Source organism: Anabrus simplex, chromosome 1 (assembly GCF_040414725.1).
Source record: "Anabrus simplex isolate iqAnaSimp1 chromosome 1, ASM4041472v1, whole genome shotgun sequence".
Lineage (NCBI taxonomy): Eukaryota > Metazoa > Arthropoda > Insecta > Orthoptera > Tettigoniidae > Anabrus > Anabrus simplex.
The window spans coordinates 1,017,041,254-1,017,064,965 of record NC_090265.1 but is presented as its reverse complement, the minus strand read 5'-3'; the positions used below and the strand labels follow the sequence as shown (position 1 = coordinate 1,017,064,965).

Here is a 23,712-nt window from a genome sequence, read left to right as displayed (position 1 = left end):
TAGCTCTAAAATGCCTTTGTGAGTAGCAACACCATCGTAACAAAAGCCTAAAATGAGTGGTGGTAATTTTCAGCCTCGGAAAAGGCTAGGGCGTACCCTGTTAAAAGGAACGCGCAGTTCTTGTGCATGGGGAGCTATGATAAGTGAGCAACCAGCATTTATTACTATGGAGGAGGGTATAATAAATGTCATGACTGACAGGAAAATCAGAAGAGTTGATTGATTTTATGGAGAGGGAGAATGTTGCAATGATGGGACTGAGTGAGATCAAGTGGAGGGGAAAGGGAATGAAAAGGATGAGTAGAGTGTACACCCTATGCTGGAGTGGAGGAGGCGAGGCACAGAATGGACACTGAGCTATTGTTAATAAAATCCTGGATGAAAATGTGCATAGGGTAGACTACATTAATGATAGAATAATTAGAGTATGACTGAGGAGAGAAGGAGTGAAAGATTTCACCCCAAACTGGTAAGAGTGAGGGAAATAGAGGAATTCTTGAAGACTCTCAAGGAATTAATCACCGATATGGAAGTGATAGTCATAGAAGACCTCAGGTTGGAAATGACAGAATCGGTACAGAAGAAGGGATTTGTCCATTTGGACATGGAGAAAGAAACAGCGAGGGAGATAAGTTGATTTTTGTGAGACATGGAATGATTGTGGATAACACTTGGTTTAGAAAGATCACTAGATATCGCTGGGGTGAAAGAAGGACAAAAACAGTTATTGATTATTTTTTGGTGGAGAAAATAAACCGTAAACAGCTAATGGATGTAACAGTACTACTAGATGAGGCATTTAAGACCACAGAGTAGTGGTGGCAAAACTGAAAATAGATGAAACTGTGAGAGTAAAAGAAATAAGACAGAAGAAAATAAAAGTATGAAAATTAAAAGATAAAAGAACTCTGGAAATATTTCAGGAGGAATTAAAATAGCACATCCTTATATCAGAAATATAAAATGTAGAAGAAGAATGGACCAAATTTAAAAACACGTTCGTAAACTGTGCAGAGAAGATTTGTGGCAGAACTTTGGCAATAGCGAAGGAAATGGAGACACTGGAATGAAAAGGTGAAGAGGGTGTTAAACAAAAGAAAGCATGGCAAGAATGGAATAGAGATAGGAAAGAAGAAAGAAAGTTAAAGTATCAGGAAATAAAAGGTGTAAAAGAGCAGTAAATGAGGAAAAGAAAAAGTGTTGGGAGAGATTCACCACACAAGAATTGGAAAAGGATGTAAATGGTGGAAAAAGGATGTTGTATGGATTGATAAGAAATAAGAGAAAAGAAAAAATCTACACAAAACAAGTGAAGGAAGAGAGTCGAAATGTAATAACAGACCCAGAGAAGATAAAGAATAAGTGGAAATATTATTCTGATAAACTGCTGAACGTGAGAAATTATGAAGAGTGTGTGTTGGTAAATAATAACTGGTTTGATAGAAGGCAGTTCGGTTTTAGGAACGGTTATTCCACTGAAGCTCAACTTGTAGGATTCCAGCAAGATATAGCAGATATCTTGGATTCTGGAGGTCAAATGGACTGTATCGCGATTGACCTGTCTAAAGCATTTGATAGGGTGGATCATGGGAGACTACTGGCAAAAATGAGTGCAATTGGACTAGACAAAAGAGTGACCGAATGGGTTGCTATATTTCTAGAAAATAGATCTCGGAGAATTAGAGTAGGTGAAGCTTTATCTGACCCTGTAATAATTAAGAAGGGAATTCCTCAAGGCAGTATTATCGGACCTTTATGTTTTCTTGTATATATAAATGATATATGTAAAGGAGTGGAATCGGAGGTAAGGCTTTTTGCGGATGATGTTATTCTCTATAGAGTGATAAATAAGTTACAAGATTGTGAGCAACTGCAACGTGACCTTTAAAATGTTGTGAGATGGACAGCAGGCAATGGTATGTTGATAAACGGGGTTAAAAGTCAGGTTGTGAGTTTCACAAATGGGAAAAGTCCTCTCAGTTTTAATTACTGCGTTGATGGGGTGAAAATTTCTTTTGGGGATCATTGTAGGTATCTGTGTGTTAATATACGGAAAGATCTTCATTGGGGTAATCACATAAATGGGATTGTAAATGAAGGGCACAGATCTCTGCACATGGTTATGAGGGTGTTTAGGGGTTTTAGTAAGGATGTAAAGGAGAGGGCATATAAGTCTCTGGTGAGAACCCAACTAGAGTATGGTTCCAGTGTATGGGACCCTCACCAGGATTACCTGATTCAAGAACTGGAAAAAATCCAAAGAAAAGCAGCTCGATTTGTTCTGGGTGATTTCCGACAAAAGAGTAGCGTTACAAAAATGTTGCAAAGTTTGGGTTGGGAAGAATTGAGAGAAAGAAGAAGAACTGCTCGACTAAGTGGTATGTTCAACAATAATAAAGGTGTTTTAATTTGTTCCACCTATTCAATACTTATATAAGTATAAGTATTGAATTAAAACACCTTTATTATCGTTGAATTGTGAACATTTTCAATACGGACTTAAAATGAGGTTTATAACATGTAAGTGGTATGTTCCAAGCTGTCAGCGGAGAGATGGCGTGGAATGACATTAGTAGACGAATAAGTTTGAGTGGCGTTTCTAAAAGTAGGAAAGATCACAATATGAAGATAAAGTTGGAATTCAAGAGGACAAACTGGGGCAAATATTCATTTATAGGAAGGGGAGATAGGGATTGGAATAACCTACCAAGGGGGACGTTCAATAAATTTCCAATTTCTTTGAAATCATTTAGGAAAAGGCTAGGAAAGCAACAGATAGGGAATCTGCCACCTGGGCGACTGCCCTAAATGCAGATCAGTATTCATTCATTCATTCATTCATTCATTCATTCATTCATTCATTCATTCATAAATGATGATCCAGAAATGGAGCGATATTGTAATGGCAGAGGTGGAAATGGCTGTTAAATGAAAACATGAAAAGCAACAGGGATGGATAAAATATGTGTGGAGATGATACAGGCAGCACGACCTATTGGTCTACATGGGTTATATAGGCTGCTGAGGTGTATATGGAGTAAAAAGCAAGTATCTGATGATTAGTGCAAAGGTGTAATAATACTAGTATTTAAGAAAGGTGGAAGGAAGGTATGTGACAATTATTGAGGAATTACACAGTTGTCACAAGTAGCCAAAATATTGGAGAGAATAATGGAAAGGAGGATGATAGGAAGTGTGGATAGAAATTTAGAAGAGCTGTATGGATTTCGACAGGGCAGGTCAACAATTGACCCTATATTTACCATGAGATTACCGATGGAAAGACGGTGGGAATATGGAAAAAATGGTGATGGTATTCCTTGATGTACAGAAGGCATACAATAGTGTTAATAAAGAAAAGGTGTGGGAAACCTTGGAAAGAAAAAGATGTAGAGGCAATCAAGGGAACTAGTGAAAGCAATGTAAAATAATTGTTCCAGTTGTGTCCAGACTCCAGTAGGGAGAACAGATTGGTTTAGAAACCAAACTGGACTAAGACATGGAAGTGTATTGTCTCCACTTATGTTTATAATGGTTATGGATGAAATTCTAAAGGAAACAACAGCAAGATATGGAGGGAACATGAAAATAATATTGTTTTTAGATGACTTAGTGATCTGGAGAGTCAAAAATACAGAAGTGCAAATCAACTAGAGGCTTTAAATGACCAGCGAGACGTATTTCTAACTTTAAAATAAGCGCCGCTCACCAACCGAGCGGCTGGCTACAGCAAGCATGTGGCAAGTGACATAGGAGCTAGGTCCGACTCGCCAAGATTAAGTTACATCATCCATAGAAGTTTCCATACCTTCTACCCTGAATAACTCTTATATGAATTATGATGTTAAAGATGTTGATTACCAGAAGGAACCTGAAATATTTTTTTCTGAATGGGTAAATTTATAATACCAATATAGTTAGTCCATTATTGGACATTATAAATTTTCCTGCTAACTTATTCCCGGTTGCCAGTTTTTCACCCCAGTGTGCTAAGTTGGGCTTATCATGTAGATGTTAATTCCCATAGGGAACTGAAAATATTTGTCCCGAATGAGTAAATTTATAATACCAATATAATGGTCTGTTATTGGACATTATAAATTTTCCAGCTAACTCATTCTTGGTTGCCTACTGCATAGCCTATGCATAGCCTAGGCAGTGGACTCCACGGTATGCACTAGCCTTGCGTCTTGGGTGGTGTGCTAAGTCCCAACTGACGAGCCTAACTTAGCACACGAGGGCGAAACGCAGGCAACCAAGAATGAGTTAGCTGGAGAATTTATAATGTCCAATAACGGACCATTATATTGGTATTATAAATTTACTCATTCGGGACAAATATTTTCGGTTCCCTATGGGAAACAACATCTACATCATTTGATGGTCAGACAGGCATCTATTTTTGGAAATGAGACTTAACTCTCATAGTGCATTGGCACTGCTGGTGGCTTCAAATAGCCTATGCAGTGGCCTCCACAGTATGCACTAGCCTTGCGTCTTGGGTGGTGTGCTAAGTCCCAACTGACGAGCTTAACTTAGCACACGAGGGCGAAACGCAGGCAACCAAGAATGAGTTAGCTGGAAAATTTATAATGTCCAATAACGGACCATTATATTGGTATTGGGCTTATCAGTCGGTAAACAGCACACCTGCCATGAAGCATGGCTAGTGCATACCATGGAGGTGCTACTTGCAACCACTGGCAGTGCCAGTGCACTATGAGAGACTTTGTCCCGTTTTCAAAAAATTGATGCCTGCCTGGCCATCAGATGATAGAGATGTTGATTCCCATAGGGAACCTGAAATATTTGTTCTGAATGAGTAAATTTGTAATACCAATATAGTTGGTCTGTTATTGGACATTATAAATTTTCCAGCGAACTCATTCCTGGTTGCCAGAGTTTCACACTGTGCCATTTCACTGGCCTAAAATGATAGTTCAATGGAGCTAAAATGGACGCAATTGCCAATATCAAAGTTAAACATGATGCATGAACTCAGTCATTCACATCAAAGAAATACGATATATAAAGAGATTGGAATAGAAAAGATTAATATGGCAGTGACCAAGACAAAGAAGGATACAGAATTGTTAAGACACTGTGCTATTGAAAAATGATAATTGAATGAGCAAGCTTAAGAAACAGACGTGTCAATCTGAACTGGCTAAAAACGCACATATATTCTCCAGAGTCACAAGAGAATCATTATAAGAAGGAGATTTACGAGATCTACATCAATTAGAGAATGTGTAATGGCAAAAGATGTAATAACTGTGAAATAAGAAGAGAATTATAAAGAAATTCCTACAATGAATTACTGTCACAGCGGAGGATAGGCCACGACACAATTACATGGAAGAAAATTTCGAGATTATGCAGAAATAGCTAAATCAACAACTACAATATATATTTTCAACCTGAAATATCTGTTCCGAATGCACAATTCCCTATGGGAATCAACATCTTTGTCATCTGATGGCCAGACAGGCATCCATTTTTGGAAATGAGACAAAGTCTCTCATAGTGCATTAGCACTGCCAGTGGCTCCAAGTAGCCTATGCAGTGGCCTCCACGATATGCACTTACCATGCATCTTGGTATGTGTGCTATTTACCAACTGATGAGCCCAACTTAGCACACTGGGGTGAAATGCTGGCAACCAGGAATGAGTTAGCTGGAAAATTTATAACGTCCAATAACAGACCAATTATATTGGTATTATGAATTATGAGAATAACATCACTGTACACACCATCTTCATATCTCCAATACCACCAAGGTTCATTAAAATCCACCTTGGATTAAGAAAGTTATTGAGAGGAATGAAACAGCTGCAGTCTCCGTGACTTCAGTATGAAAGAGACGCGAAAATTCTACATATCACAGTCTTGTCCCACAGTCGAACCAGGAAGGTTGGCTGATTGAAGTTGGTGCTACAATGAAATATTACGGAATCAAAGTCTACGGTTTCAACTCTACTAAATTACGGTGAGAATAACTTTGAAACATTTAAATAGTCACTGCTCCCTATAAATTTTCATAATAGTCTTTCCGAAATTTAACCAGACGCGAGAAAATATAAAACTAACCCCCAAAATCAATGATACACTCTGCCATATCATGAGGTGTATCCCATTCTTACTTAACTGCAGTATTTAGCATTAAAATTTAGCGTTTAAACCTAAGAATTTCATTTTTGTCCGTATTGAACTGAGAATGGAAGATAGGAAAAAGGGTCCACCTTTTCAATACAAAAATGTTATAGTTTATTTATAACATGTATTTGCACTTGGAACTAGTTTCGACGCTGTTTGGCGTCATCATCAGCCAAAATGTGGGAAATAGGCCAGCATGTAGGCATTTATATTACACAAGGCGTTACATTAAACAATACACATCTTACAAGGAGATAAAAACAGGGACGAATATAGAAACAAATGAATCGTTGAGAAAGCAAAAGTTATACATATTAAAAATAACCTTAACCACACATCTTTCAGTGCGAAAGTATTCTTCTTGAATGATTCCTGAATATAAAAACACACGCGCACACATTTCTGAAGAGCCAGCAGGCAGGACAAAGTAAAGTGAAACCTTAAGAGTTCTTCTGAGAAGAGTTCATCATTTTTTTTTTTTTTTTAAATGTTCCGACTAACTAATGAAGTCTCCCTTGAGTTCCTGATAAACATACACAACAGGAAATTCTCTTTCACTCTCAACAATAGCTATAAAGACCAACGGTAGATTTCATTTTAAATATTGTGCAGAGACGTGAAAGCATCATCTTGAACATGATATAAATCCTTCATTTAACCCAATTTTTTACACAAGGTGTTACATTACGTAATACACATCTTACGAGGAGATAAAAACAGGGACGAATGTAGAAACACATGCATCGTTGAGAAAGCAAAAGTTATACATATTAAAAATAAGCTTAACCACACAACTTGCAGTGCGAAAATATTTGCCTTGAATGATTCCTGAATGGTTAAGCATTTTTAATATGTATAACTTTTGCTTTCTCAACGATGCATTTGTTTCTACATTCGCCCCTGTTTTTATCTCCTCGTAAGATGTGTATTGCTTAATGTAACACCTTGTGTAAAAAATTGGGTTAAATGAAGGAGTTATATCAAGTTCAAGATCATGCTTTCACGTCTCTGCACAATATTTAAAATGAAATTTACCGTTGGTCTTTATAGCTATTGTTGAGAGTGAAGGAGAATTTCCTGTTGTGTATGTTTATCAGGAACTCAAGGGAGACTTCATTAGTTAGTCAGAACATAGAAAAAATGATGAACTCTTCTCAGAAGAACTCTTAAGGTTTCACTTTACTTTTTCCTGCCTGCTGGCTCTTCAGAAATGTGTGCGCGTGTGTTTTGAATTCAGGAATCATTCAAGACGAATATTTTCGCACTACAAGGTGTGTGGTTAAGGTTATTTTTAATATGTATAACTTTCCCTGTTTTTATCTCCTTGTAAGATGTGTATTGTTTAATTTCATGTTGCGTATGTATATCAGGAACTCAAGGGAGACTTCATTAGTTAGTCGGAACATAGAAAGAATGATGAACTCTTCTCGGAAGAACTCTTAAGGTTTCACCTTACTTTTTCCTGCCTGCTGGCTCTTTAGAAGTGTGTGCGCGTGCGTTTTGTATTCAGGAATCATTCAAGGCAAATATTTTCGCACTGCAAGTTGTGTGGTTAAGCTTATTTTTAATATGTATAACTTTTGCTTTCTCAACGATGCATGTGTTTCTACATTCGTCCCTGTTTTTATCTCCTCGTAAGATGTGTATTACGTAATGTAACACCTTGTGTAAAAAATTGGGTTAAATGAAGGATTTATATCATGTTCAAGATCATGCTTTCACGTCTCTGCACAATATTTAAAATGAAATTTACCGTTGGTCTTTATAGCTATTGTTGAGAGTGAAGGAGAATTTCCTGTTGTGCATGTTTATCAGGAACTCAAGGGAGACTTCATTAGTTAGTCGGAACATTAAAAAAAAAAAAAATGATGAACTCTTCTCAGAAGAACTCTTAAGGTTTCACTTTACTTTGTCCTGCCTGCTGGCTCTTCAGAAATGTGTGCGCGTGTTTTATATTCAGGAATCATTCAAGAAGAATACTTTCGCACTGAAAGATGTGTGGTTAAGGTTATTTTTAATATGTATAACTTTTGCTTTCTCAACGATTCATTTGTTTCTATATTCGTCCCTATTTTTATCTCCTTGTAAGATGTGTATTGTTTTTTTTATTTATTTATTTTTTTAAATTTTTTTTGCTAGGGGCTTTACATCGCACCGACACAGATAGGTCTTATGGCGACGATGGGATAGGAAAGGCCTAAGAGTTGGAAGGAAGCGGCCGTGGCCTTAATTAAGGTACAGCCCCAGCATTTGCCTGGTGTGAAAATGGGAAACCACGGAAAACCATCTTCAGGGCTGCCGATAGTGGGATTCGAACCTACTATCTCCCGGATGCAAGCTCACAGCCGCCTTGTGTAATATAAATGCCTACATGCTGGCCTATTTCCCACATTTTGGCTGATGATGACGCCAAACAGCGTCGAAACTAGTTCCAAGTGCAAATACATGTTATAAATAAACTATAACATTTTTGTATTGAAAAGGTGGACCCTTTTAAGTTTTCCTATCTTCCTTAAAATTTAGCGATCGTTTACTTCAGCTTTTATTTGAAAGAGTTAACAACTGCTATCGGACAAGTTATTTAGGCATTTATTATGAAAACATGTTCTCTTTCATTTCTATTTTTCTTTATGGAACAGCAGTCTACTCTGACATCACCTTCGAATGTTGACGAGAGATCTCGCTAGCGGATATAGAGAGGAAACGATACCAAAGATGATCCATCACATGCAATATAATCGATGGATGCATAAATGCCTGTAACAGAAAAAATCGCACAGCCTTAATCGCTCGTAATAACAGATGCGTCAGTGATAGGGCTCTCGCTGTAACCGAAGGATAATACACAGTTTAGTATAAGAATTATAACTGCGTTCTCGTTATATGTCGTACTCATTATAGCGGACTTCTACTGTATTGCATAACTTAAGTGTTATTCCCCAGGCCTGTTTTCCCAGCTCTTGTGTACACTGCTTCAACATCATGTGATGTTTCTTTAACAAGTCCACCTCCTCTTGGTATTTTCCTAGGCCTTCTCTAATCCCCGCCATTTCACTTTTCGGTCTAGTTTTCAGGTCCTGGATATCCTTATTGTGGCCCATAAATTACCATTTTTTATTCTACATACTCAGTATTTTAAGCAGTTATTACATCAGTCGATGACTACCTTGTAGAGTTCAAGTGCTTTTTCCATTTTGTTTGCATACAGCACTCACCACTCACATGTCTACTTCACTTGCAAGGTTCTAAATGAGTGCCAACTACTTCATTTATATTTTTCTGTTTCATTTGACATAAGCCATAATTGTTATATAAAAAATATGACTGATTGAAAATTTTTTAGGAGGTAGATTTTGAAGTGGTCAATATCAACAAAGCTTAAAATCAACCATCTTCTCTCTAGACAAACAAGCACATAAGAATATCACGTTTGGCTCTTTAACATTCAAAAAAAAGCAGTCTGTGGAGCAATCTGGAAGTCAAGGAATGAATTAATGAATTCAACTGATGATGCACTACTTCACTCTGCATGCCATGTAAAAAGCTCCTAGTTTTGGAGCTCTCAACTACTAAGCAATTATTTCATTATTATGAAGTGAATGTTATCCTTTCATGTGTCTGTCATCCTGGCAGAGTAAGTTATTGCACCCATTCCGAGAGCAGGGCACAGAGTTATAATCTAAGGAAGGTCATATTTCCATTTCATTAGTCTGAGGTGAATATGGAAGCATTTTAAAATTTCACTTCACATTGCTGTCACAAATCATAAATCCTTAACAGACAATATCATAAAGTGAAATTCATGAAATATTTGAAGACTTATTTTGAAATTCCATACTGAAGAACATAAACACATGAGATATGAATCCCATTGACTGCAGCCCTGGTTTTCAATGGTATCCTTCAATGGTACCCTATCTTCACACGAGGCAAATGCTGGAGCTGTATCGTAAGGTTACAGTCACTTCCTTCCCAGTCCTAGTCTATCTTATAGTTGCCATAAAACCTGTCCAAGTCAGTGCAATGTAAAGACAATAGGGAAAAATAATTATGTGAAGACAAAAATGCAACCAACTAATATTCAAAGTTAAGTCCTTAAATAAAAAAATAAAAAAATTAAAACATTTTTTAAAATTCATTCATTATGCCCAATTAAGGAGCATGTTTGAACTTATTAGCACATTTATTTTTTCTTCTTCTCTTTCCAATATCTTTTCAATATTACCTTTTAATATTAATTAATTAATTAATTAATTAATTTATTTATTTATTTATTTATTTATTTATTTATTTATTTTGATTATAATACATTTAATGTTAGACATATCTTTATGGTTTATGCCATATGGGAGAGACAAACTGCAGGGGAACTTTATGTTGTGCAAAGACTCTGCACTACCACCACCACCACCACCACCTCAGAAGTGACCCATCAATGTCAATGACCTTCATGTCCTCCCACATATAATTTGCTCATAATGGTGATGTTTCTCAATAACCTGAAATAATTTTCCAACACCAATAAAAGTAGATTTCTGATTAAGTATTCAATAACAGAAATGCTATAATATTATTGCATCTTGATTCATATTTTAGTACAGCTCTCCAAAAATTTAAGAGTCCTAACTTATAAGTAAAAAAAAATACATGGAGAACAGATTTCCAGATGTAGCTAATATAATAATTTGACAAATACCAGTATGCCCATTTATAGATTTTGTTGTAAGCTGTTATTACAAGGAGGTTGCCACTCTACCAAGAGAAGACACCATCTTGGCACTTGCTCAAAACTTAAACCAGTCTAAAATACCAATTTTATACATGGTACCAGTTTTTAATTAGTTTGTTCCTAGCAAGCAGATGTTACTTTTAACTGTCTCTAACCAGGAGAACAGGTGCTAATTGCATAATGAATTTCAGTGTTATTTCCCCCACTAAGGGCTATTTAAGGATTTCTCCACCTAAAGACAAAAGACCTCTTAAAGTGGGTATTATAAAATGATGAATGAGAAAGAATGAAAATAAAAATCACAGATTACAAATGTAAATAAAGAAAAACCAAGAAAGGTTCCAATTATGATAGGAGGACAGCATAAGGCAATAATGCTTTGATTGGAACATGGCAACAAAAAAGCACTTGTTTGGAGTATGAGTAAAACAGAGAAAAATGTTTTACCCCAAGCTGGATGCACATGGATAAGGAGAAATGATGATGATTTCCAATGTTAGGCTAAAATTCCAATCTAGATAAAGATCTATACTAGCAACTGAATAAATTAAGTTTGGAAACAATACAGTGGAAGATTGTTTCGTTATCAAGTACAGCATTAAGTTACCTGTGGTATCAGGCTGTGAAGCGATGACAAGACGCCACATATGAACTACTGTGCCTTTATTGGTACGCTCAAGAACAACTATGTAGAATGGCTCTTCAAACACAGCTGACTGCTGTAAATCTACCATTGCTCCCAACTGTGTCTCCATCAGCCCAAGATCGCTGGCATTGCCCCCTTCGCCAGTACCTCTTTCTTCTGCTCGTTCACCAGTTATTAATTGCTCTTGAAACACATGGAGGAACTGGGTGTTCTGCCAGTCCTAAAAAAAAAAAAAAAGGAGTATGTTAAGACAAAGGGCATGAAAAATACAAAAATGTAAATACAAAATATGTTAAAATAAAAATAATTTTCAATGTTGTTTCATGAAAAAGACTGGAACAGTGTGACAAACTGTCGTGAGCACTTAATGTGAGTAAAGTCAGTCTGAAACTGAGCCGAGATGGCAATTGGGCTAGTGTGTGTTTAAATAAACCGGTGCAAGATTGGGAAAAATGTGGCTGTGGGGTTCATCTTACACACCACCCAGGCACTTGCCTGAAACTCAAACCAGTCTTAAATTTGGAGTGAGGAATGGAACTCAGTTGTCAAGCCATCAGCTAACACCTAGACTAATGCAGTGATAGATATTAATTCTAATGATTTAAAAATATATATTTCATGAATTTAATTTAAAATCTTGTGCTGTGATTAAAACAGGGCTGCCAATTTTATTACAAGAGGAAATAGATGAAGAGTAGCCTGTATCTTCACAAAGGAAAGGATTTATGATGGTGGTGATGACTTGATTACAGGGGCCTAACATCTAGGTCATCTGCCCCTAATGGTACAGAATTAGACGAAATGGAGTGACAATTTAAAAGTACAAAATTCATCCAATGACCAGAATTCAAAACGTGATTTAGAATGAATGGATGAATATGAATTTAAATCAGAGGATCCGACTCGCAATGCCTCACCTTCCCAGAGACAATATTACTGACCAAGAGACTGCTTCCAAAGCACAATCCTGAATCGATGATGCTTGTTGTCTAAAGGGGTTCAATATCCACATCAACGGTCCCTCATAATGGCACTTATCGCTAGTAAAGTAGAACCATGGCATTTCTCAAGTTGCGGTGCTAATCAAAAGTAGCGTAAACTCACGGTGTTCCAAACATTATGGTACTACTCCTAAGTATTGTATGCCGTACAGGTAATGCAAACCTATGGTGTTTCTCACATAATGGCGCCACTCTAAGGCAACGCAAACCCATGGTGCACCTCACATAGGTGTACTAATCACAGAGACCAGTACTATCACGTGGTGTTACTCACATAGTGGGTACAAATCACAGGCAACACAGACCAACAGTGTCGCTCATATAGTGGTACTAATTGAAGGCAACGCCCAGACCTGTGGGCTTTCTCACATGATGGTACAAATTACAGGCAACGTAAGACCGTGATGTTCTGCAATATAGCGGTACTAATCACAGGTGCCGGAAACCCACCCCAGATTCACACACTGTTGCTACTAATCATAAACCTATTGTGTACCTAACATAGTGGTGCTACGCGCAAGTAAAAGTGACTCATGTTGTTCCCTGCGTGATGTTACTAATTACAAGTAGTTTCATGGTTCTAATTCAATCATCCCTTGGTCGCCTCTTGCGACAGGCAGGGAATACCATGGGTGTATTCTTTGTTTGACTCCCCCCCACCCACAAGTAGTCTACACGGGTCCAAAATCCAGGTCATCGGCCCCTCATAATGGTACTTATCACTAGGAAAGTAGAACCATGGTATTTGTCATGTTACGGTACTAATAAAAAGTAGAGTAGACTCTCGATATTCCACACATTATGATACTACTCACAGGTAATGTAATACGCACATGTAACACAGACCTATGGTGTTTCTCACATTGCGGCGCCATTTATATGCAATGCAAACCTATGGTGTCCCTCACAATGGTGGGTACTAAGCATAGGCAAGGCAGACCCATGGTGTCGCTCACCCATGGTGTCGCTCATATAGTGTTATTAATCACAGGTACTGTAAAACCCATCCAGATTCACACACTGTCACTACTAATCATAAATCTATTGTGTACCTAACATAGTGGTGCTACGCACAAGTAAAAGCAACCCATGCTGTTCCCTGCTTGATGGTACCAATTACAAATAGTCTCATGGTTCTAATTCGATCATCCCTGGGTTGCCCCTTTTAGTCTCCTCTTACGACAGGCAGGGGATACGGTGGGTGTATTCTTCGTCTGTCCCCCACCCACAGGGGGTGGAAAGGATTTATTGCATCCTCCTATTTAATACATATATCCATCTTTGGATGGAGTAATTCTAATCAAACATGTTTCGGCTCATTTTTGAGCCATCTTCAGTGAAGATGTTAAAAACTACTGTACATGATTAATGTTAAAAGAACGTCAAGTCACCAGCTAACACCTAGACTACTGCAGTGACAGACATTCGTTCTAATGATTTTAAAATACATTTCATGATGGCAACTGCGAGCTCGCTGCATCAGCTTTACTGCACCATGATTCAATCTCACTACATTACCATCCTGGGAGAACACACAACCTAATGATTAATGTTAAAAGAATGTGTTTAATGGTTTTTTTATTTTTTTAATATATGCAAGCAGTACAATTTGTATGTTGGCTACAAGCATTAAAAAGAATGTAAAACATGTTTCTATTGCTTTTGCTTCACGTTGTTTCACAGCATTCTGTTTTGCTTGTAAACATCGTGCAATCCCACTGAGTAATGAAGGGTATCTTTGAGTCTTATTCACTTAGAGGCTGAAAAATTAGGTTCTACCATATAATATATCTAAGCAGTGGCTGAATAAATAAACTGCAGCCCATACCAATTTCAAAGATGGGTAAGTGCACTTAGCACGCTGAATAATACAACTGTAGCCTACAAATGCTTTCTGCAGAATGGCACATGGCTTCATGTGGCCCATACTTAAGTGCGAAATCATTAGTGAAGGTAACCACAGTCAAAAACGCAAGAGAGGTGAATTTTCTTGAAAACAATTAGATTATATAAACTCGACCATATTAATGGCCTATAGTGGTCTGAACTGACCACCTCGCTACAATGAAAGCTGGGCTAAGTGGCTCAGACAGTTGAGGTGCTGGACTTCTGACCCCAACTTGGCAGGTTTGATCCTCGCTCAGTCCGGTGGTATTTGAAGGTGCTCAAATACGTCGGCCTCATGTCTATAGATTTACTGGCATATAACAGAACTCCTGTGCGAATAAATTCCGGCACCTTGGCGTCTACGAAAACCATAAAAGTAGTTAGTGGGACGTAAAGCAAATAACATTCATTATTAATTAACAACTACACTGAAAAGCAGGAGACAGAGTCCACTTGCCAATATTATACAAAAAGCTGTTTAATATATATTATCTAATCGTACATGTGTCAAGAAAACAATTCCCTAGTGAAATAATACTTACCAAAATCCAATGACTTGATTAGAATGATAAATTAGACGTTCAACCACAGTATTATAAAAACATTACTTAAAACAAACAAATGAAAGACAGCTATTACACGATGTCTATTTTTCTCATCTTCAAGGATAAAATGGGCCACTCAGACAACATTATACACTTGTTCTTCATTATATTGTTGACGGTGTTTCTAATTCAAATAATGCTTGTTGACCCACTGCTCTTCTAGAACTGTGAATGTAAAATCAGCTGTGACTAATGATGTACTGCAGGTCACAGGAAAGTAGTAGGGTTGTGATTTCTTAACTATTATTGGAAGAGTGTTCGAAAATGTTACATGGAAAAAAGTGGTAGATTCATTATTATTTAATTTTATTTTTTATTTTATTTTTTTATTTTTTAAATCATGAGTTTGCCAATTTTAACAACAAGTTCTTCTGCCAAAATTTCGTTCAAATTTAAGTCACTATTACCTTTTGGCAACAAGTAGATAAACAGTTTCTCCAAGACATTCATACAATTCCCTTCCTCAACTGTATACAGGAATTTCACATCCTTTTCTACATTTGTAATACTATGATTGTAATTATGCATATGTTTGCACATAGCCGAATATCTTCTGCGTTTCACTGCATTCATGTGTTCTTTATATCAAACTTTTGACGTTCTTCCTGATTGTCATGTACTGTTTTTTACAATCCTGACAGGTCAAGATATAGGCACCTGATCTACAATGTTGACTGAACTTTGTGTGAATTAAATAATATTTTGTTATTATTGTTAGTTCTATAAGCTATTTCAATGTCATCTTTTTTTAAAATCTTTGACAATTCGTATAAGTGTTTATGTTATAAGTGAAAGAAAGCCAATAACAAAGCAACTTGAAAAGTCTGGTTGTACACTTACCCCACTGCTGTCCAGTCCCAAGCCCGGAATGAGAAAGGAGGAGGGTTAGCTGGGTTGGCAACCACCTTGTAAAAACAGCTAACATCGAGTGTTGAGCGGCGGTAAATAACTCGACCCCCTAAGGTAGGCCAACAGCTTCGGGCGGAGAAGCCTGCTTAGGATTGGGTGATGGTCCCTCAGTGGAGGAAATGCCACTAAAATCCAGTGTGTTCTGACCCAACAGCAATACAGGCAGAGGAGGAAGCTCTTATTTCTTAGTTCCCAACGGCTGTAGAGGTGGAAAAGGACATGCCAGATTGTATTCAATTGTACTCTGAGTTTGTGACAGTCCACTGCAGTTCTGGGGCTGGAAACTGCATGTCCCATGCTATATATGCCGCAGTGAATGGCTCCAGGACTATAGCATGCGGGTCACTCCCCGGCAAGTTGCGATCCACCTTAAACAAACTCGTGTCTATGGAATTCTCTCCTGCTGTTCCTCAAAGCCCAATGGCGATAGGATAAAGATGAGAGAAGCAGGTTTGGGTAAACTGCAAGCTTCTAGTCTGGACCTGCACATTGGCAGCAGATGTGTGATAGTTGCCTTCCTGAGACCCTGTGACTACTCAGAGATCTGGTCCTGCATCTGTGACTGGGCAGACCTATTTACGACCACCGCTGCCTGCCCTGAATGGGGAAAGCCCTAGAAAATGTGGGCTAAACATCAGTAGTCATTTTCAAAACCTGTCTGGGAAACCGCACTCAGAGGGCTACCCCAACTTGCGGTCGAAATCATGAAAGAAAAAATCTACATTCATCACTACTGGTGCATGGAACGTCAGAACATTATTAGACACTATCTTATGGAAAGGAACTGAAAGAGTGCAGTGGTATTATTACATCCTCTTTGGTGGTATTTTGTACCAGCTGATAACAGTTCGTTGCCCAGTATTTGGAAGGCCCAGTTTTGCAATAGGAAGGCTGCTACCTGAGTAGTTGACATCTTTATTTCAAAACGCATCCAGAGCTGCGTGATGGATGTTCAAAGAAGTGGTTGTGTCAAATATGTGAACATTTCTTTTTCTCCACTTTGGACCCTAAAATATTGGGATGCGTAAATTATGCAAGAGAGTTAATTATGCGAGAAAATACGGTATCAAGAGAAAAGGATGGTACTCATTGACTTAAAAACAGCATATGACAGGATACCATTGCAAGAAGTCTGGAGGTGCATGAGGAGAAAGGGTGTGCCCCAAAAAGGAAGTTAGCCTTGTTCAGGATATGTGTAATGGAGCTAGGACTCAGAATAAGGACCCATGTTAGAGTGACCAGGTGGCTGCCTGTAAATGTGGGGTCTGCACCAGAGTTTTTTATTAAGCCCTTGTTTCTTTGAGCTGGAGATGGATGTGCTGCCTGAGACCTTCAGAGAACAGTCCTCATGCTGCTGCTGACATAGTGGACTGCAGCAATAGTAGAGAGGGAGTACAGTGGAACCTCAATCATCCCTTCCCGGGAACTACATTTTTCCAGATTATTTGTTCAAATTATATGGTCTCGTGAATATCCTAATTAAATCATGTTGTAAAAGTCCTACGTTATCAGTTCCTCGAAGAAACGCTTCCCGAATCAACCGTCCAGAAATTTCAGTCCCATCAACGCTAAATCCTCGATGAAGCGTTTTTCAAGAAAAAGTATCTCACGGTAGAATGGCTACGACATATCTATGGATTTTGACGTTAGCGTCCCATCATTGCGCTAATTAGAGCAAGTACTGTACTGGGAAAACAATCAGTGGTTAACTTGCTTAAGGGACCATCTTAACATTGCATTCAGCTGGTATTATTTACTGAATCCTCGGAAATCATAAATCAGAGTGGCCACAGTACTTGGAAGGAGACAGAGCGTATTCCGACAGCTCTAATTGAAGACAGAACGAGTTTCATCACATGTTCGTACTTATAAAACATCTACATTATGTCGAGGGTTTAGGTTCATCCACACCAAGATGTTTTTGTTAACTTTGTTAATAAACACTGTTAATAAACAATGTTCATGAACATTTATGGAAAACAAAACAGCGTGTTCACTAACTTTTCGAGCATGTTGGTAAACAAAATATCTAATTTTTGTGAAGGAAACTTTTCATTAACTTTTCACGTTTTTGCTAACATTTTGGTTCGCACACGTGCAATGACGCAATTAGAACACACAAATTCATAGCACGGAATACAATGATTTCTTATTTCTCTTAAAAAGAGACTATCAAATCGCACGCGAAAGTCCTAATGTACAGTACCTTTAAAGGTCTATTCACACATATCCGTGATGTGTCAGTGCTGTGATGTGTCATTTCCGTGAAGTTGCATCAGTGTCGGTGATGATTCATATTGTTCCTTTGAATCTGACTGTCGTGTCCACACTTGTCCGGCACAGTGCCGTATTTTCTGCGTCAGTATCAGAGCAGTATCCGTTCCGTGATATTGAGTATTGTCGCCAACGATATTTCTGTCATTTTACGGACATGTTCTGCTGTGAAGTCTGTACACGCTTGTGAATATAAAATGAATGATGAACAACTGGTTTGCAATCATCCTGTTCTTTATGATTTATCACAACTGAAATACATGGACAGCAGTTTCAAAAACAATATTTGGAATAAAATAGGAAAGGAAATGAACGCAGATGGTAAGTACCTATTGTATTTAAGTATTGTACATGCATAAACTATTTATATTTTCAATTTGACATATTGAGTGAAGTGATTAGGTCATGTATAGAAAGTACAATCTATATCAAAATACAATTTATCAATATTCATTACATGGTTCCTGCATTTCTATGTATTTCTTCAACCAATCAGTTCTTACAAATAGCGTACATACAATATTTTTACATGTATGGCTCCCAGTATATCACCACCTTAGGAAACCTTCCATCATGCATTGATTCTCTCTTCTTGCCATGGAACAGATCCAGCATCTGAAGTGAAGTAATCCTTGAACACTTCTCATACATGAAAGCAGTCTTGTTGAATTTCCAGCCTGCATAGGCAAAGTTTCAAGTTTTGTCTCTTCTGTACGTTCAATTGTAGTTCGTTCGCTTGTAAACGCATTTGGATTATATTTTTTGAGGAAGTTATGTAGAATACAGGTTGGAAGTTCTACGTAATCTATGTTTTCTGGTTTGGCCTTAATTCGCCTGTCATAAATTCTAAATTTTTGGGCCAAAATGGCAATTGTATTCTTAACAATCCTTCCGTCACAACATAGGCAGTAGTTGAAGATAAGTTTAGAATGATTCAAGTTTTGCCGCAGGTATGGATTTACTTACTTACTTACTCCATGGCTCTACGGTCCTTTAAGGACCTTGGCCTCCTTGACCACAGCTCTCCAGTCATCCCGGTCTTCAGCACGCCTACGCCACCTCCTGACTCCAACGGTCCTCAGATCAGTCTCCACATCCTCCAGCCATCTCATCTGGGGCCGACCTCTCCTTCTCCTGCCCCCAGGGTGTCCTGTCAGTGCTTTCCTTGGAAGTCTTCCCTCCTCCATCCGTTGTACATGCCCCAGCCATCCAATTCGTCTCATTTTGATTGATGTCACCAAGTCCGGCTCCTTATACAATAATCTTATTTCTTCATTTGTTCTGATTCTCCATAAATCTCCCTCCTTCACCGGTCCGAATATCTTCCTCAGTACTTTCCTTTCCCACACATTTAATCTCCTCTCTGTGGCCTCGGTCAATACCCATGCCTCACTCCCATACATAAGCACTGGTTTAATTATTGTTTTGTAGAGAGTCAGTTTTAATTTCCTGCTTAAGTTTTTACTTCTCAGAAGGGGATTCAGTGCCCTGTAGGATCTGTTGGCAGCCTTAATTCGATTTACAATATCTGTCTCAACTTTATTTTCTGATGTTATTACTGAGCCAAGATATGTGAAGCTATCTACTGCTTCAAAGGTGTAACCATCCACTTGGAGTTTTTCAGTGTTCCTTCCATTTCTCTCTGTTACCATATATTTAGATTTAGAGTCACTTATCTCCAAGCCCAAGGACCCAGCCGCATCTTTCAGCTCCCTCAAGGCAGTTGTAAGTGCCTCGTTACTTCTAGCAGATATCACCACATCATCTGCATAAGCCAAAATTTGGATCAGTCTATTGTAAATATTACCACCCGGATTAGTAGTTACTGATCTTACAGCTTTCTCCAACACTAGATTAAATAACACTGGTGATAAGGGGTCTCCCTGCCTTAGGCCTTCTTCGGTTCTGAAAGATCTTAACAGACTTCCCTGCACTTTTACCTGACTTCTGCTGTTCTCCAGGGTCATCTTAGTCAATTTTATTAACTTCTGTGGGAATTTAAACTCCTTCATTGTTTCCCACAATGTCGATCTCTTAACTTTGTCATAGGCTTGTTTAAAATCTATAAAAAGATGCCCTAGTCGAACGTTGTATTCATATGTCTTTTCCAGAGTCATTCTCATGGTGAAAATATGGTCCATCGTCGATCTTCCAGGTCTGAAACCAGCTTGGTACTCCCCTATAATTCTTTCCGCTCTACTACTAACTCTCTTTGTTATGGCTGTAGAGAGGATTTTGTATACTATACTCAGTAAGGATATACCTCGATAATTCTTGCATTGCATGTGTGACCCCTTCTTATGTATAGGACATATATTTGCTAGTGTCCAGTCCTCCGGCATTGTACCTGTTTCCTATACCTTTTTAATTATCTCGTGTATTTTCTTCACCAACACTTCTCCTCCATGTTTTACCATTTCTGCTGTTATGAGGTCATTCCCTGGGGCTTTACTGCTCTTCAATTGTTTTATAATATCTCTTATTTCTTCAATCGATGGTGATCCCATATCGTCTTCATCCTCATCTCCATTCTCCTCATCCATCTCTTCCTCCTCACACTCATCTCCATATTCATCCTCCTCATCTCTCTCTGAAGTTTCCATACGGTCTGATCCTTCTTTTTCTTCATTTATTGGTCTGACAGAAAGTAGTGTTTCGAAATGTTTTGCCCATTTTTCCAGAATTCGTTCTTTCCCAACAATGAGTCTATCAGTCTCATCCTTAAGCATATTCACTCTGGGTTGATATCCCTTCTTTACTTGTCCAACCCCATGGAAGAATTTTCTGCCTTGTTTGTTTTCAAAATTCTTCCGCATTTCATCCACTCTCTCCTTTTCTTCTATTCTTTTCTTGTTCCTTATCAATGTCTTTGCTATTCTCCGTTTCTCTTTAAAAACTGCAATATTATTTCGAGTGGGTCTCTGTAGCATTCTTTGTCGGGCAAGATTTCTCTCTTCCAGAACCTTACCCACTTCCTCGTCATACCATTTATTTCTACTCTGTTTCCATCTCTCTCCAAGTACTTCCTGCGCCGTTGTATTTATTGCTATCTTGGTTTCCTCCCACATTGTGTTGATGTCCACATCTCCGTTTCTGCCCATCTGTAGCTTTCTTTGCAGCCGGTCTCTATACTCTTCCTCCTTCTCATCCCTTAACAGTTCTACATTATAGATCTTGCTCTGCTCAGCTCTGTCCCTGGGTTTAATTGCCAGTCTTTCTCGGAACTTGATCCTCACCAGTATGTGATCTGAATCACTGTCTGCACCACGCATGCTTCTCACATCCATTATATTGGAGGCATGTCGCGCATCTATCAGCACATGGTCTATCTGGTTCTTTGTTAGACCATCCGGTGATATCCATGTCTCTTTATGGATCTCCTTATGGGGAAAACATGTGCTCTTAATCACCAGCTCCTTGCTAAAGGCAAAGTCAATCAATTTCCACCCGTTTTCATTTGATTCTTGGTGTTTACTATGATATCCTGCCACTGGGTGGTTTTCTTTTTCTTTGCCTACTTTGGCATTATAATCCCCTAGGACAACTTTAACATCATACTTGGGCAACTTGTCATATACTTGCTCCATTTTTTCATAGAAATGTTCTTTCTCTTCCTCATCGGCATCCTCTGTTGGTGCATGGACACTAATTAGTGATATGTTGGCAAATCTCCCTCTCAATCTTAACCGGCATAGTCTGGGGCTTATTGCTTCATATTCAATCACATTATGACTGACCGATTTCTTGACCATAAACCCTGTTCCTATTCTATTTTCTTCCTCCCCACTATTGAACAAAATGTAGTTCTGTAGATCTGTCACCTCGATTGTCTTCCATCTTATCTCCTGTAATGCTGCCACATCTATCTGATATTTAAGTACTTCCTCCTCCAATTTTCTACTAGCCCCGGCCTGAAAGATACTTCTCACATTCCATGTTCCAATATATCCGTATCGTTGCCATTTAGCGCGCTTTAGTCGTCGTAAGTTTGGGACCGTCCGGTTATCTTGATTTGGTTTCTGAACAATATGTAGTTTTGTGGTAGTGGAGTTGTTAGCCCCACGTACCAACCCCCAACCTGGAGGACCAGGGTATCACTCTTAGTCTGGATCATCACCTTAGACCTGTCTGGCTTGGGTGGCCCTACCAGGAGCATATGCTCTCGCCGGCATAGCTCTAAGGATCATTTGAACACGCAAGCCTCCAAAACACCCGGCAAAATGTATTTTGCCTTCGTCAAGGTGGTGATACCATCGGGAGGGCAGGTATGGATAGTTGCATTAAATATGTTTTTAGAGGAAATGCTTTGTCATCCACAATGACATGCAGAGTCTCAATAGATGTGCCTGGCAATGCAGCATTACTATTTCCAAAAATTCCACCATCACTGTTTTTGCCACATGCACCGACGACAGCAGTGAAATTGTACTGCATGTCAACAAGTGCCAACAAGACAATTGAATATGTCTTCTTGTAGTTAAAGCACAGAGATCCACTATTTCAGGGAGCTTGGATGGTAATATGCTTGCCAACGATTCAGGAAATTCCAACGTGTACGAAAGTCATTAGCAATAGATTTCCATATCGCTATTGTAGAATTTGGCAACATGTCATTCATGAGATTTTCTGTTATTATCTTGCAAGTATCTGTGACAATCTTGTGCACTGTGCTATGCCCCAAGCGGTAAATAAATGAAACTGTTTGTATGGAATCCCCCATAGCTAGGTAAGTTTAAAAAAAAAAAAAAAAAAAGCATTACATTTTATTCATATATAAATGGTACATAATATAATGTATATAATAAACTAATGTCTCTCAAATTTCTTTTCACGTACACGTTGCAAAATCAGATGGAATAACATAAGAAACAATTATAGGAAATTATGCAGAGAACTGTAATGAAACCTGGACAAAGGATAAAACAGATAAAACTTTACAAGTATTCTGAACAGTTGAGCTTTTTGAAGAGATATTTCGAGGAGGGGCTAAGTAAAGGAAACATAAACAGTCAACAGGACGAAGAAGGCGATGCCGATGAACAACACGAAGACAGAGGAGACCAGACAGGATGACAGAGGAATCCAACGAATCAGTTTTGAATCAGGAGTTTCAAACCCCGCCACTTTCCACAAAGCATAAAAGTAATTCTGAAGTTTCAGGAAAATAGTCAGGAAAGATAGTGGCTCTCCAACAAAGTGGTTTGGCAAAATTACTGGAGTACTTAATTGGTAAAGAGCAAAACAGAGCCGCTACCTCATCAACCCCACATCCTGTTGACACATTTTTAGCTGGTGTGCCTCCAACTTTGAAGACTCAGCCTGTATTACTTAAATTTAGTGAAATCTGAAATATTTGCTTTGATACAGAAGTATGAGATGAAGATGCTTACGGAGCAACATTCCTATGAAAAAACATCTCATTCAGAAGATTCGTCCTTGTCAATTTCTATGCCTCTCCTTTCTCCAACTCCAGCATTTCACAAAAATACATAATCATTTAAAG

General features: G+C 38.4%; 1 protein-coding gene across 2 annotated transcripts in view; it reads right to left on the bottom strand.

Annotated features, from left to right (window-relative positions):
* Rbcn-3A (Rabconnectin-3A) overlaps positions 1–23,712 on the bottom strand; it is a 732,274-nt gene that overhangs the window by 546,485 nt on the left and 162,077 nt on the right. For both annotated transcript variants that reach the window (XM_067136957.2, XM_067136958.2), the window contains exon 16: positions 11,495–11,753. In XM_067136957.2, the coding sequence (XP_066993058.2) occupies positions 11,495–11,753 (259 nt within the window). The remainder of the gene's footprint in view (positions 1–11,494; positions 11,754–23,712) is intronic.